The sequence below is a fragment of the Puma concolor genome, chromosome C1 (genome assembly GCF_028749965.1).
Source record: "Puma concolor isolate L17-30 chromosome C1, mPumCon1.1.hap2, whole genome shotgun sequence".
Classification (NCBI taxonomy): domain Eukaryota; kingdom Metazoa; phylum Chordata; class Mammalia; order Carnivora; family Felidae; genus Puma; species Puma concolor.
The window spans coordinates 54,952,501-54,965,541 of NC_141674.1; the positions used below are offsets into that span (position 1 = coordinate 54,952,501).

General features: G+C 42.0%; 1 protein-coding gene and 1 long non-coding RNA gene across 8 annotated transcripts in view; one reads left to right on the forward strand and one right to left on the reverse strand.

The window, feature by feature from the left end:
- Positions 1-13,041, forward strand: part of PDE4B (phosphodiesterase 4B) — a 535,038-nt gene that overhangs the window by 426,793 nt on the left and 95,204 nt on the right. For all 3 annotated transcript variants that reach the window (XM_086717224.1, XM_086717223.1, XM_025934522.2), the window contains one exon: positions 1,130-1,182. In XM_086717224.1, coding sequence (XP_086573350.1) covers positions 1,130-1,182 — 53 coding nt within the window. The remainder of the gene's footprint in view (positions 1-1,129; positions 1,183-13,041) is intronic.
- The window catches only part of LOC147578082 (uncharacterized), a 43,562-nt gene that overhangs the window by 27,414 nt on the left and 3,107 nt on the right, over positions 1-13,041 (reverse strand). The window contains exons 2-5 of one of the 5 annotated variants that reach the window (XR_015254768.1): positions 7,520-10,460; positions 3,506-3,573; positions 1,272-1,342; positions 28-1,175 (exon numbers count right to left, since the gene is read on the reverse strand). This is a non-coding gene — a long non-coding RNA (uncharacterized LOC147578082). Of the gene's footprint in view, positions 1-27; positions 1,176-1,271; positions 1,343-3,505; positions 3,574-7,519; positions 10,461-13,041 lie in introns of those variants that run through there. The other 4 variants (XR_015254767.1, XR_015254766.1, XR_015254765.1 and 1 more) reach the window with 4 other exon arrangements.

Sequence of the window (13,041 nt, forward strand, 5' to 3'; positions counted from 1 at the left end):
AGACTCTCCAGGGATGGGAAAGGGAATCATATTTTTAATAGCTCCCCAAGTGAGAACATTGCTCATCTATGCTTGAGAACCACTGACTGGCCTAGAGTCCCACTCCCTTGCTTGTTGCTAATATGCTATTGCTCTTTAGTGGGCCAGACAGCCCTCTATTCTAACAGTTCTGAAAATGGGCCCCCTGGACTGGCAGCATCAGCGCCATGAGTGATCTTTTAGAAATGCACACTCTCCAGCTCATCCCAGGCCAGTTGCTCAAAGACCCTGGGGGTTGGGTTCAGTGGGGGTCTTGGTAAGCCCTCTAGGTGATTTCTGATGACCCTAAAGTGTGAGGGCTACTGCTCTATACTATTTGGGCAGGCTCTTCTGTAATGCACTGGGTAGAAGTTCTGCAAAGCATGAAAAGGTTGGTAAGACCAGCAAAATTGGGCGGTAGGGTTGAGAAATAAACAAGGAAGAAAAACAAAAAAGAAAAGGAGGAGCCCCAGTACTCCTGGAGCACAAGTTTGTTTGCTCCTTTCATTGGACTCTTAACATCAGCAGGCTTGTTACAATGTAGAATAATGCCTGGTTCCTCTGTGAAAGACCACACCTTATGTTAAGCAACCTGGATTCCTGTTGTGTGTCCTTTGGCGACTGACTTCACATCTCTGGGTCTCAGTTTCCTGAAGTGCAAAAGGGAGGCCCAGACTGATTGGTCTCTCAGGACCCCTTTGTCTGGCATAACTTTCTACCACACTACCAAAGGAATTGGGATCCACTCTGACATTTGGTGTTATTCCTGAGCAAGCCTATTGTCTGAGGGCCTTTTGGAACTGTGAAACCTAAAACAGAGGGGCAGGTTAGGGACCTGGAGTAAACGACTTCCTTCCCGAAGAGTTGGAGCATCCAGGAGGCTGTGCGTGGGGAAATTCCGGGCCATCTGGATGTCAGAGGATTGCAGTCATCCACCAGTGTTACAGGAGCCTGCCTTCCGGAGACAGCATGATGTCATTTGATAGCTCATTATGACCTGGGAAACTCTTCAGTGATCATGGGCTGGGGTGAGGTGTGGGGGTGTGGGGGGAAGGGGAACATGGGGGTGATAGTGATACAAAGACTCAGGCCTTCTTTTCTGTCTCCACAGGAGGTCCCCAGCTGCTGCTAGTCAGCCACCTGTCTCCAGAGTAAACCTGCAAGGTAAGCACCATCATGAGGCCTAAGTCCGTGTTTCAGAATCATAACATGTGTCATTTGTTCAGCAGCTGTTTTAGAATGATGGCACTTACTTGCATATCAGGGTCCTCCAAAGTCTCTTGGTGACTTTTTTCAAAGACATAGTAGAGTTTTACTTCTTTCCCTGTAAAACCAAATGAAAAGCAGTATTAAACAATTGTCCCATCATGTGCAGGCCTAGGCTTTCAGGGTGCAATGGATGTGTGGTATTGCTGCACCCCAGGAGAGAGACAGAAGGCAGAGCTGCATTGACACTGCAAAGCGACCTCAGCTTGCTGGCCCCGGTGTGCTCAGGAGAGCTAACTTCAAAGACCGTCAGGGGCCCCCTGGTTGGCCCCACAGAGCATATTAGTGGTTTTCCTCTTAGCGTCAACTATAGGTCCCACTTGAGTCTACATCCTTTCCAGGTGTGAAACCAAAGGCTGTTCCAGGTCACAAATCATTTCCCTTGGAGGTCATCCAACTTTGTTCCTCAGATGTGTGTGTGTGTGTATGTGTGTGTGTGCTTAAGAAACCTAACCTCTCATCTTTCAGTGCTGTGCATATGCTTTCCATGCAGAGTTGAAAGCTATGTAGGGGAGGGGCTACCCTGAAGGAACACCAGGGAGATGGATTGAACATAAACTGTATGTGACAAAAGATGCAACCAGTTATGTGGCATTGTTTCCAAGTCCAAAATGAGTTTCCCCCTTGAATCTACCCCCACTCGCGTAGCGGTAGGCCTGAGTAAAGCCACAGGAGAAACGAGTAAGTTGAGCTCTATTGAGATTGCCTGACACCAAACAGCACTGCCTGGTACACTTCTCTGTTTCCAGCTTCGGTATTCCCTTTGCTTTATACTTAACCATCTTCCTTCCTTGCATGTAGTGTCTCTGGCTGGCATCACAGCCACGTGAATAACAGACATAATACAGAAGCCCACCTTCTAAAGAAAGGAACAAAAACATAGGTTCCATTGACTCCTTGGCTTCTGAAGTATTTATAGTACACACCTTTAAACCTATTTTTATTAGAAAAAGACTGAGAACAAGAATAAAAGTGAAAGGAAGATATTAAGTAAAGGTAAATTTGCCTCTAGAGCCCCATGGTATGAAATGGAGAGAAGAAAATAGTGCTCTGTCCAGGGGCTTCAAAAACCTGCTGTGCTGATGTACCATTTCCTTTAGAAGTTTGATAAAAGGAAACTCCATAGAGGGTTTTACCATATAACTGGTGTTACGTAGTCAGCGATCAAAGGAGGTGGTTTTGAAACTCCTTTATCATTTCATCATATTAGCCTACCAGTGAGACACCTTTGCTCATATTTCTGTTCGCCAAATTCGCTCCAAAGCCTTTGACAGCAATTCGAATATTTAAACTGTTTTCTTTTTTTTTTTTTTGTAATAAATACTGACACACATTCAGAGAATCCGTGATATTTATGGCTCTATAAATTAGCTCATTAGCTAGAGATGTTGCTGGAAAGATCATTTTGTGATTTTTGGCACAGTGACTACAGCTCGGCAGCTAGAGATTCTTTGGCTAAATTCTTTAAAACAATGGAGCAAAGAAATAACAATACCACTTAGGCAATTTGTTTTTGTCTGTCTTTGTGGCAAACTACAAAAATTCTGGCTTTTCATCGGGAAGAGAATGTAGCGATACCAATTATTACGTAATTATAGGTTTCAAAATCTCCTTAACGCTTAAGCCCAGTCAGAAGAGGAAGGAGGATACACACATCCTGTGTTTTGTTCTTATTATCAGCTTAAATAAGTCAGGCAGATTTTTCCTGGTATTTTAATATTTATCAGCGTGTGACAAAGAGGTGTGTTTAAATAGAAAGTTTAAAAGGGAATGAAAAGTAAGTGGCTCCGAGCAAACCGAATTGAAGGCTGAAGCAGTGCTTTCAAAGATGATTTTTCATGATAATAAGATCAGGTTTTCATTTATCATCAACTCAAGTTGGGCTCATGTATTTCAATTGAGATCTAAGATAAAAGATACAAGAAACCCATGATCATTTAAACAGATTTAGCAGCAATCTACTTTGTTAGGAAAGCCTGACTATTCTTGTACAAAGAGCAAGGTATAAGAGAGAGAGGGGGAGACAGAGAGAGAAAGAGAAAAAGCCAAATACTTTTAAGAGGTTTTTTTTTTCATGCATCTAAATGAAGGAAATGCAATTCATTTCAAAAAGATAATTGTCAGAACTCGTGGCTAAATTGGTGCACTGGGTCTTACAAATTGATCACTGACTGAAATTATTCATGGGGGACATAAAAGCAAATCACTTAGTCTTCTGTACCTTTATTTTCACTGTCGAAACAAGGTCATTCTTTTCAGTTCTCATGGTACAACACGAGTTTTCCTCCTCTGCAAAGACATCCCAATATTTTTTTTAAATCAGTGTAATTGCTCCTTTTTCTTTCTTTTTTTTTTTTTTTTTTTTTTTTTTTTGCACTATGGCAACAATTCCATTCTAGATTGTGTTCTAATTCATGGCTTATGGATCTCCTGCAATGGAGCACTTTGAAGTCAGGCGCTGTGCCTTATTCATCCCCTGATTGTTCAAAACTCATTAACATAGCTATTTTCACCTACTAGGAAGACAGTAAATCTTGATGTGGTCAGTATTGCATAAGTATGTGAGGTTTACTTTAAGAAAAATGTTCATAAATTAAATTTTAGTTATGAATCAATATTTTTATCTCTATAAGTATGAAAAATATTTAACTGTGGTTTTTTTTACTATTAAAAAACATCAGTTATTCCACTGGAATTAAAAAGGTTTTGAAACACACTTTGTAACAGTATATATATGTACATATATATTTGTGGGGTCATACGGGTTTTGACAAAAAGAGTTAAATACAAAAAGTTGGCATTTCGTAAAGTATTGAGAATTTAAAATCCAGAAAGTATAGCAGCATAGAAATGATATACTCCCGATTTAAGGAGAAAGATGCACTAAATCCTGCTGGGGGTGTTGAAAATGCTAATGCTATAGGGGCGCCTGGGTGGCGCAGTCGGTTAAGCGCCCGACTTCAGCCAGGTCACGATCTCGCGGTCCGTGAGTTCGAGCCCCGCGTCGGGCTCTGGGCTGATGGCTCAGAGCCTGGAGCCTGTTTCCGATTCTGTGTCTCCCTCTCTCTCTGCCTCTCCCCCGTTCATGCTCTGTCTCTCTCTGTCCCAAAAATAAATAAAAGTTGAAAAAAAAATAAAAAAAAAAAAAAAGAAAATGCTAATGCTATAAAGTCAGACAAACATCTTAATTTTTATCATGTTTTGCTTTTTCACAAGCAGGAATTCTAGGCTTTTTCTACATGATGCATGAGGATTGGAACAGAAAGGGAGAAAAATTAGAAGAAAGAGCACTCCAAAACAAAGCAGGGTTCTATCATCTGTACACATTCAACATGGAAACTGGAAGTAATTTTCAGGATTTCAGGCCTCAAAACTATTTCAACTGAAAAAATCAGATAATTGAGGAAAATCAATGTGTGTGCGTGTGTGTGTGTGTGTGTGTGTGTGTGTGTGTGTGCATTTGCATGAGTGGGTGGGTGACTGTGTGTGTGCATGTGTGTGTAGGATAATTGCCTCACTTTTTCCAACCATCCTATCCCTTGGCTTTGCATGCGTTTCAATAGTGAGTACAGATATGTCGTGGAAAGAATTCCCTGAAAGGATAAATCATCAAGTGTTCACTGCCTTTACCAAATGACTCTTTGCTTTATAAAAGGATTAGGCAAGTATTCCTTTTAATGGCCAGCACCTCCGATTCATATAAATGTGACTTGACCTTTAATATATATCATATATACAACATTTTAGCAGTCAAATTGATGTGTAAAGTGGGATATTCTATATTAATCTTCTAAAATTTAGCAATAAACATGTTGAGCAAGAGCATTGCCAATATAATAGATCGGATGATATGAGGAACAACTCCCCCCCCAGACCCATGGGTCTTTGGAAATGACAGCATGACTAGAAAATTGCCTGAGGACTTCAAGCCAGACTGCTGCAGACCCAGAGCCTTTCCCAGCCTGGGTCTCCATAGCCTTGGGTGATGGTGGTTTTCAACACCAGCCAATTAGATGTTTTTCAAGAAATGCCTGTATGTGGAGAAATAAGATGTGATATTACAGGACTTTCTGGTATGTCTGAAATAGGCTGGCCTAAGTGAAAAACAGACTTAATTAATTTTTTTCAGTGCTCATGGGAATCCCTTTCTTCTATTATGTGTCCAGGCCATTCTGGGGGAGGAAATGAGTCTTTACTAGTTGATAAAACAGAAGAAGGGTATTTCTGCTAAGAAGCCTATTTCTCAGTATGAGTTCCTCCCATATCTGTGCTTGACTGTAAATATCCCCCGGAAGGTTCATGGGGGTGTGCCAGATGCAGGGTCTGCTTGAGGAGTGGACAAGGGGCTCAGAGAGTTGTCTTGGATTCTAAGAATTTCAAAAAGTCATGACATTGATTGAGTTCTCATTCTTTGCCAGGGCTGCCAGGGCTGCCAGGGCTTAGGATGAGAGACCAACTGTGTGAGCTCGAGTAAAGGGCTCTCTCTCTGAGAACCACAGCAGTGGCCTGAGAGCCGGCCTGTGTCAGATGACTGGAAATGAAGCCTGGCATAAGCAGGACATTTGCTTGGTTTCTACATTAAGCAAGAACTCTGGAACAGGATTACAACACTTAGGGACAAATACGAATAAAATCAATTGTGTTACCAAAGGCTGTGGCCACACAAGATAAAGGAGAGATTGGGGGAGGAGGGTGGATAACAAAAAAAAAAAAAAAAAAAAAAAAGAGAGAGAGGGAGGGAGAGAGAAAGAGAGAAAAGAAGAAGAGGAGGAAAAAAGAAAGGAAAAGAAAAAGTGAAAAAATAGAAATGTCAGATAATTTTTTCATTAGTGTTCTGATTCTCCTGTGGCCTGAATTATTGGGATAATTGCCTTAATGACTCACCTGGAGTGTTTAAGCAGCCTGCATACAAAGTGATAGGGCAAATGCACTAGAAAAACCCCAGTAATTCTGGGAATAATTCCCCAGATGGTTGTTTTATAAGAACTGCTTTTGTCTAAAATAGTCCTCTTCTGAACATTTACCCCCAGAGCATCAACATTGAGCTATTTATATTGATCTGCAATTATTTCATATATGTCTAAAATTAAGTGTGGGTAGTTGCAAAAACATTGACAAGTCAACTAAAGTGTGAAGAGTTAAAATGTTACCCTTGAGCAAACACTGCCAAAAATAAAGCCCTGCCCATTAATGGCTATTTCACCAGTTCAAAATTAATTTCTAAATTTAGTGTGACCATTTCTTCATATTAAATGGAACCAATGAAACCTGCAACATCTAATCTCTCACTTGCGGCCTAAAGACTTGAGTTCGTTCCGGGATGACTCCACTTCATGTTTTTGTACTGCTGAGAAACACCATCCACCCACCCACCCCTGAAAGTTGGAATCATGCATGTTAGTAAGTATTTCAGTTATGCTATTGACGTCAATGGAGTCATTAAATAGATTGCTGGCCCTCCCAGAGGCAAATCACTGCCAGGGACCTAGATACAGACACGTTTTTTACAAAGACAACCATCAGGTTTTGCTATAGCAGTAAGCCAGAGAAAGGGAGAAGTTTATACTGTAGCAGACCTATCTCCAAACACAGTTTATTTTTTTCTTTTCCATTTTAGTTCCGGCCTTTCTTTCTCTTTGGTTACAGTGGGCTCAGGCGATGCCCAGATATTGTGGCCTCCGTGTTTTGTGTGCGAAAGCATCTCCTGTAATTGAGACCATAAATAAAGGGTGGCACGCAACTTTTGCAAACATGTCTCACCTTTAGCTGTACACAGCCCATCTTGGTGTTTATTTGGTGGCATAAATTGTCCGGGCAAACCACTATTGTCCGCCAGTAAGGCTGGGTCTGATATATAGTTCCCTGAATAAACAGTTTCTTCTGAACACACACACATATACACGCACGCTCAGTTTTGTCCTCTCTGCCACTTCTTTGCGGCTTCTAGCTACAGCCGTCCATTTATGAATCAACCTTTATGCAGCGTGCACGGTGCTGCGGGCTGGGGCTCCTAAGCAAAGGGTGGAGGAGGAGGCTAGGAAGAAAGATTCACTTCTCTCATCTGCCTCATCTGCAGAGCCGCCGCAGGAGACAGGAGGCTGCCCACGTGCCTGTGTCCTCCCAAACCCCAGCTGCTGCCTACCTCAAGCCTGGTCATGCAGCTCCCAGGCATGTGGGAGAGAGCCCTTCAGGAAACATCTGTCTCCTTCTGGGTATTTTTGACAGCTCTATTTACCTGGACAGTCCCGGTTGTCAGAGCCAAAGATTCACCTCACACCTGGACTCTTCTGCCTCATAGGCTCAGAGTCAGGGAGCCACGTAGAGCAGACAGCTTTCTTCGGGTCTGGTCCTCTGAATCCACCATGTTGGCTTTAGCACCTGTCTCCCTCACAACCCAACCCCCCCCCCCCATGCTTCCTTACTCCAGCACTGCCCTACTTGCTTATCAGTTAGTATGTATCTAAATGCCAGACATCTGACCACTCCTGGTAACTTGGGAGGTAAATCGGGAGGCCCAGCTCCATCCCCCCTCCACCATTGCTCCTTATTCTCTATTCCTGGCTTTGAATAGTGGCTTCACCATCTATCCTTTATCTCTGTCTTCACCTCGGACAGCCACTGCTTTCAGCCTTTTCTGTAATCATGCCCCCTCCTTTCTTCCCCACCCCCCTCTTCCTTAGTTCAGTGCTTCATCCTCCCATACCTAAACCGCGATGGCGGTCCTCCCACTGAGTTTATTGTCCTCAGTCCTTCCCCTCACTCTTTCCCCTCACTGCAACCCACCCTCCATTCTGGTACTAGAACTATTCTTCTAAAACCAGTCTTAAATTATTTCCTTAGTTGGCTATGCTTTGCCTTCAAGTGGATCCCCACTTCTTACCAATTCCTCCATAATTTGCTCCTAATTCCTTCTCTGTCCTCATCTTTTACTTTAACCCCTGCCCTCATGCACAGCTGATGGCTGAGGTGCCCTGAACATACTATCCCTCAAATATGCCAGGCTCTTCTTGCCTTTCTACCTTTGTACATACACTCCTTCTGTCTGGGCTGCCTTTTCCCAAAAATATTACTCACATATTCAGCTCAGGGATACTCTTACATTGTCAGGTGAACAACTTCTTTCCACTCGCTGATTCTTGGATTCTGGAGTCAGGATTAAACTAAATACATAGTCTCAAACCAGACCCTGATGTATAGTACATGCTTAGTAAATACTAATTCTTTTACCCATTTCCATCTGGAAAGTACATCCTCTTTCCTTCAAGATTCAGCATATGTACCATCTTCTGTATGTGCTCCCTGCAACTCATCCAAAATTACTGTCAGTTATTACCTTAATTATTATCTCAAAATCTCATTTGCTGTTCGTGTCATATTCTGCTGTATTTATTTATTTGATTTGATTCCCTTTTAAACTAAGACTGTCCCAAGTTCAAGTACTAACCTTTTTTTTTATATATCCCCAACTTATAAAATGTGACCCAGAGCATGGTAAATGCTCAATAAATATTTATGGAATAAACAAATACGAATGAGTATATGCTCATGCCTGAATCAGAAAGGACTAGAAATCTCATATTTGGCTTGTCTAAATATCTTCTAGCTCTTGGGCATTTACACAATGCTGACATTCCTGACTAATCTTGACTACGTGTGACTTTTCTCCCCTTAAAGTAAGCTCTTTATTATCCATTACTTCAGGAAGAAGTGGCAGGGTTAAATACAATTTAAAAAAAAACAACTAAATGTGACTGGCCTGTGACTCTGTGTTGTATACACTTGGTGCCTAGCACAGTGCCTGGCACAAAGCAGGTATTCAATTAGTATATTGAATTGAATTGGGCTGGGAATCCCTGGGTCAATACTTTAGACAAGTTATTTCTCTAAGACTCAGCATTCTTGTCTGGAAAGTGGGTATATTAATATTCTATCTTGTAAGATTGCTATGAGGGCTAAATGACAAAAGCTACGTGTGTAGTGGTTAAAAGTGAAGACTCCAGAACCAAGCTGCCCCTTGAGAATCCCAGGTGCATTAGTGTGTGACCTTGGGACCAATTACTTAACCTCTCCATGTCCCAATCACCCCGTCTCCAAAATTGGGATGGAAATTTTACATACCTTGTATGTTGGTTGTAAGGATTAAACGTGTAAACATACAAAAAGCACTTAGAATAGCTCCTGACAAGTGTCAATAGTAGTATCATTTTATTAAACATGTTATGCAACATGTTTCCCATAGCACCGAGCACATAGCAGGCCGTCAGCATGTCACAGCTAAGAGGCCAGGCCTGCTGGCCTAAGTAGGGAACCAAAACAGAAAGCCTTGTTCAGATCTATCTCAAAGGTTCCGATCTACTTCCTTCCTATAGGAATACAGTCTAGAAGCAAGCTTTCTTTGAAGTTTAAGATTTGTTTCCCTTAAAACCATAAAAGCCTGCTAATCTGGAAATAGATTTGGAGCCGAAGGTAGCCACTATACGAGAGTGGCTCTTTCTCTTAACAGATTGCAGAGAATGGTCAGCTGGGATTCTGATAAACTGGATCTTCGCTAACTGAGACTTTTCTCTTGCTAAAATGAAGCCGGAGAGGACTTCGCTTTGTAAGATCGATTAATTGCAGCTGTACACTCATTACAGTTGTATTTAAATACAATATTCAGGGCTTGGTGCACACCTGGACAGGCACAGGCTTTTCAGCCCAGGGCGTTCAGCAGAGAACACCAACCGGAGCTTCCCTTTGGCGAGAAAACTAAACCTCCTGGCAGAGTCCAGCTAGGGGAGGGCTTTAACTATTTTTGGAAAGACTCTTCTGCCCTGTCTCAGTTACTTCTGAGAATGGGAAGACCCCCTCGTACCCCCTATACCCCTTTCTCTTCTCTTTACCGGGGGTGGGAGGAGGTAGGTAAGAAGGAGGTCAGGGTTGGCCTAGAGCAGAATGAACATGGATGTTGGGAAACAAAGGAGGCAGGAAGAGGATCTTCTAACTTCTCTGTTTTCTCCAGCCTGCATCCTCAAGACCACATGATCCTGGGGGCAGGGTGAATTCTGCTTGCTTGCTTCTGATCATCCGCTGGCCAGCACTTTATGGAGTTGCCTTTAGCGCTATTCTCGGAATCCAGGAGCATTTCAGGGAAGTCTTTCACCCAAGAGAAGAGAAAAAAAGCAGGGACTGTCCCCCTGAAACAGAGAACAGGCGAGAGAACTCACTGGATCTTTTTTCTTAGTTTATTGTCTTGACTTGCTCCCAACCGGAGCTGTTGACAAGTACCAAAAGTACTTGTCAACTTTTTGTATACTTTTCCCCTCGGAGTTTTGTATACTTTTCCTACCTCCTCTTTGGCTGTGTCCATGGTGTGAGTTGGGGCCATCACGATTATCCATGGAGGCAGCCAGGTCAGATAATGCAGTGTTGCCCCTATGCCCTCAGCTATGCTTTGACTTCAAATTTCCAGAGTGTAGTCTGGTTAATACTACCTGCCTAGCAAACTGTATAATTTGCAAATCCCACCTGCCTGCCTCTGATGGCAGGAGAGGAAAGGAGCTAGCAGTTATTCAACTCCTCTTATGTGCCAGGCACTGGGCTAGGCCCTCTGCGTACATTATCTTACCTAATTCTCAGAAGTGAAGTGTTCTGCAGATTATTGTCTGATTTTACAGGTTTAGAAAAGGAGGCTCAGGGAATACATGGGGTCTACTCAAGACCACATAGTTAGTCAGTGACAAAATCGGAACTGAAACCTAGATCTGTATTTCTTGAAAACACATGCTCTTTCCTCTAGTCTAGACCACGCTGTCCCTGCCCCCACCCCATTGTCAACCTCGGAAGTTGTAACTGACGGAAAGGGGGATGGTGAGGATTTCACAACAAGAGAGCAAACAAATATACTGAACTATCTACAGCTTTAATAATTACTATGAAATAATCTCCTTTAATTCCTTTGTTATCTATCCATTTTATTGTAATAAAAAATGTGCAAGTCTTGAGAGAAATGTCTCATACATGTCCATTATTCATTTATTAATTTATTTTGTAAATGTTTATCAGATGCCTACCGTATAAGAAACATCGTGTTAGACCCTGGAGATATAGTAATGGGGAAGAGAATGAATTTAGAGCCTGACCTTGTGGACCTTACAGCCCAGGAAATATTAATTAAATAAACACATGATTACATGTTTGATCACTATAGTGAAGAAAAGTACAAAATACTATAATATTGTCTCACCTGTAAAAATGGGAATAATACTACTACCTACCGTTAGGATTGTTGTAATATCTAAATAAGCTATTATGTGTAAAGCATTTAGAATACTGTCTGGCATCCAGTATTAGTTAATGTTTGCTCTAATTATTATTATCACTAGTTATTGGGATTAATGTAAATTAGGAAACAGAGAAGGCCTTTGTGAATAATCTTGAACTTGAGACCTACACATTGAGCAGGAGCTGGGTGGGCAGAGACAGTAACTAATACCTCAGAGGTGCTACAGACTGAGATCTGGATCGGCAGGGTGGCAGTGAGGGTCAAGACCAAAGAAGCTGAGAGAGGCCAGTCGAGCAGAGCATTTGTAGGCCACGGTGAAACGTGTAGATCTTATACTAAATTACATGGGGTGCCGTTAAGGAATTTTGAAAAGATTGACATGATCTGATTCAAACACAGCACTTTTCCCTGAGCCGCAAATCTGGGTTGCTGGTACCCCCTGTGTGCCCCCCCGGTACGTGTGCTTTCTCTGGTGCCTTCCTCAGCACCTGCCCCTTCCATCTACCTTCATGGCTAGGCAGGCAAGCTCCGGATCCAGATTGGCTGAGTTTAATTGTGGTTCTGTTCCTTTCTTTCTGTACGAGTATAGACAAGTAATTCAACATCTCTGAGCCTTTATTTCCTCCTATGTACAATGAGGACAACAATAGGACCTTCAGCAAAAATTATTGTGGGAGCTAAATTAACATATGTAAAGGATTTAGCACAATGCGGCACACAGAAAGTATTAAATAAATATTGATATTTTTAATGTATTGTAACTGCCTATTTTCTTGATTACTTATACCTTTAGATTGTGTACTCAGTGCCTGGCACAGGGCAGGTGCTGAAAAAATATTTATTGAAAAACATCATTGAAAATAGTGAACAATGAAAGAGAGGTAGTACAATGAACTGTAAGTAAAAGAAGAGATGGGAATGCAAGCTGGTGCAGCCACTCTGGAAAACAGTATGGAGGTTCCTCAAAAAACTAGAAATAGAACTACCCTACGACCCAGAAATTGCACTGCTAGGCATTTATCCAAGGGATACAGGTGTGCTGTTTTGAAGGGACACATGCACCCCCATGCTTATAGCAGCACTATCAACAATAGCCAAAGTATGGAAAGAGCCCAAATGTCCACCAATGGATGAATGGATAAAGAAGATGTGATATATATATATATACATATATATATATATATATATACACACACACACACACACACACACACACACACACACACACACAATGGAGTATTACTCGGCAATCCAAAAGAATGAAATCTTGCCATTTGCAACTATGTGGATGGAACTGGAGGGTATTATGCTAAGTGAAATTAGTCAGAGAAAGACACAAATCATATGACTTCACTTATATGAATAGTTTAAGAGACAAAACAGATGAACATAAGGGAAGGGAAACAAAAATAATATGGGGACAGGGAGGGGGACAAAACAGAAGAGACTCATAAATATGGAGAACAAACTGAGGGTTATGGGAGGGGTTGTGG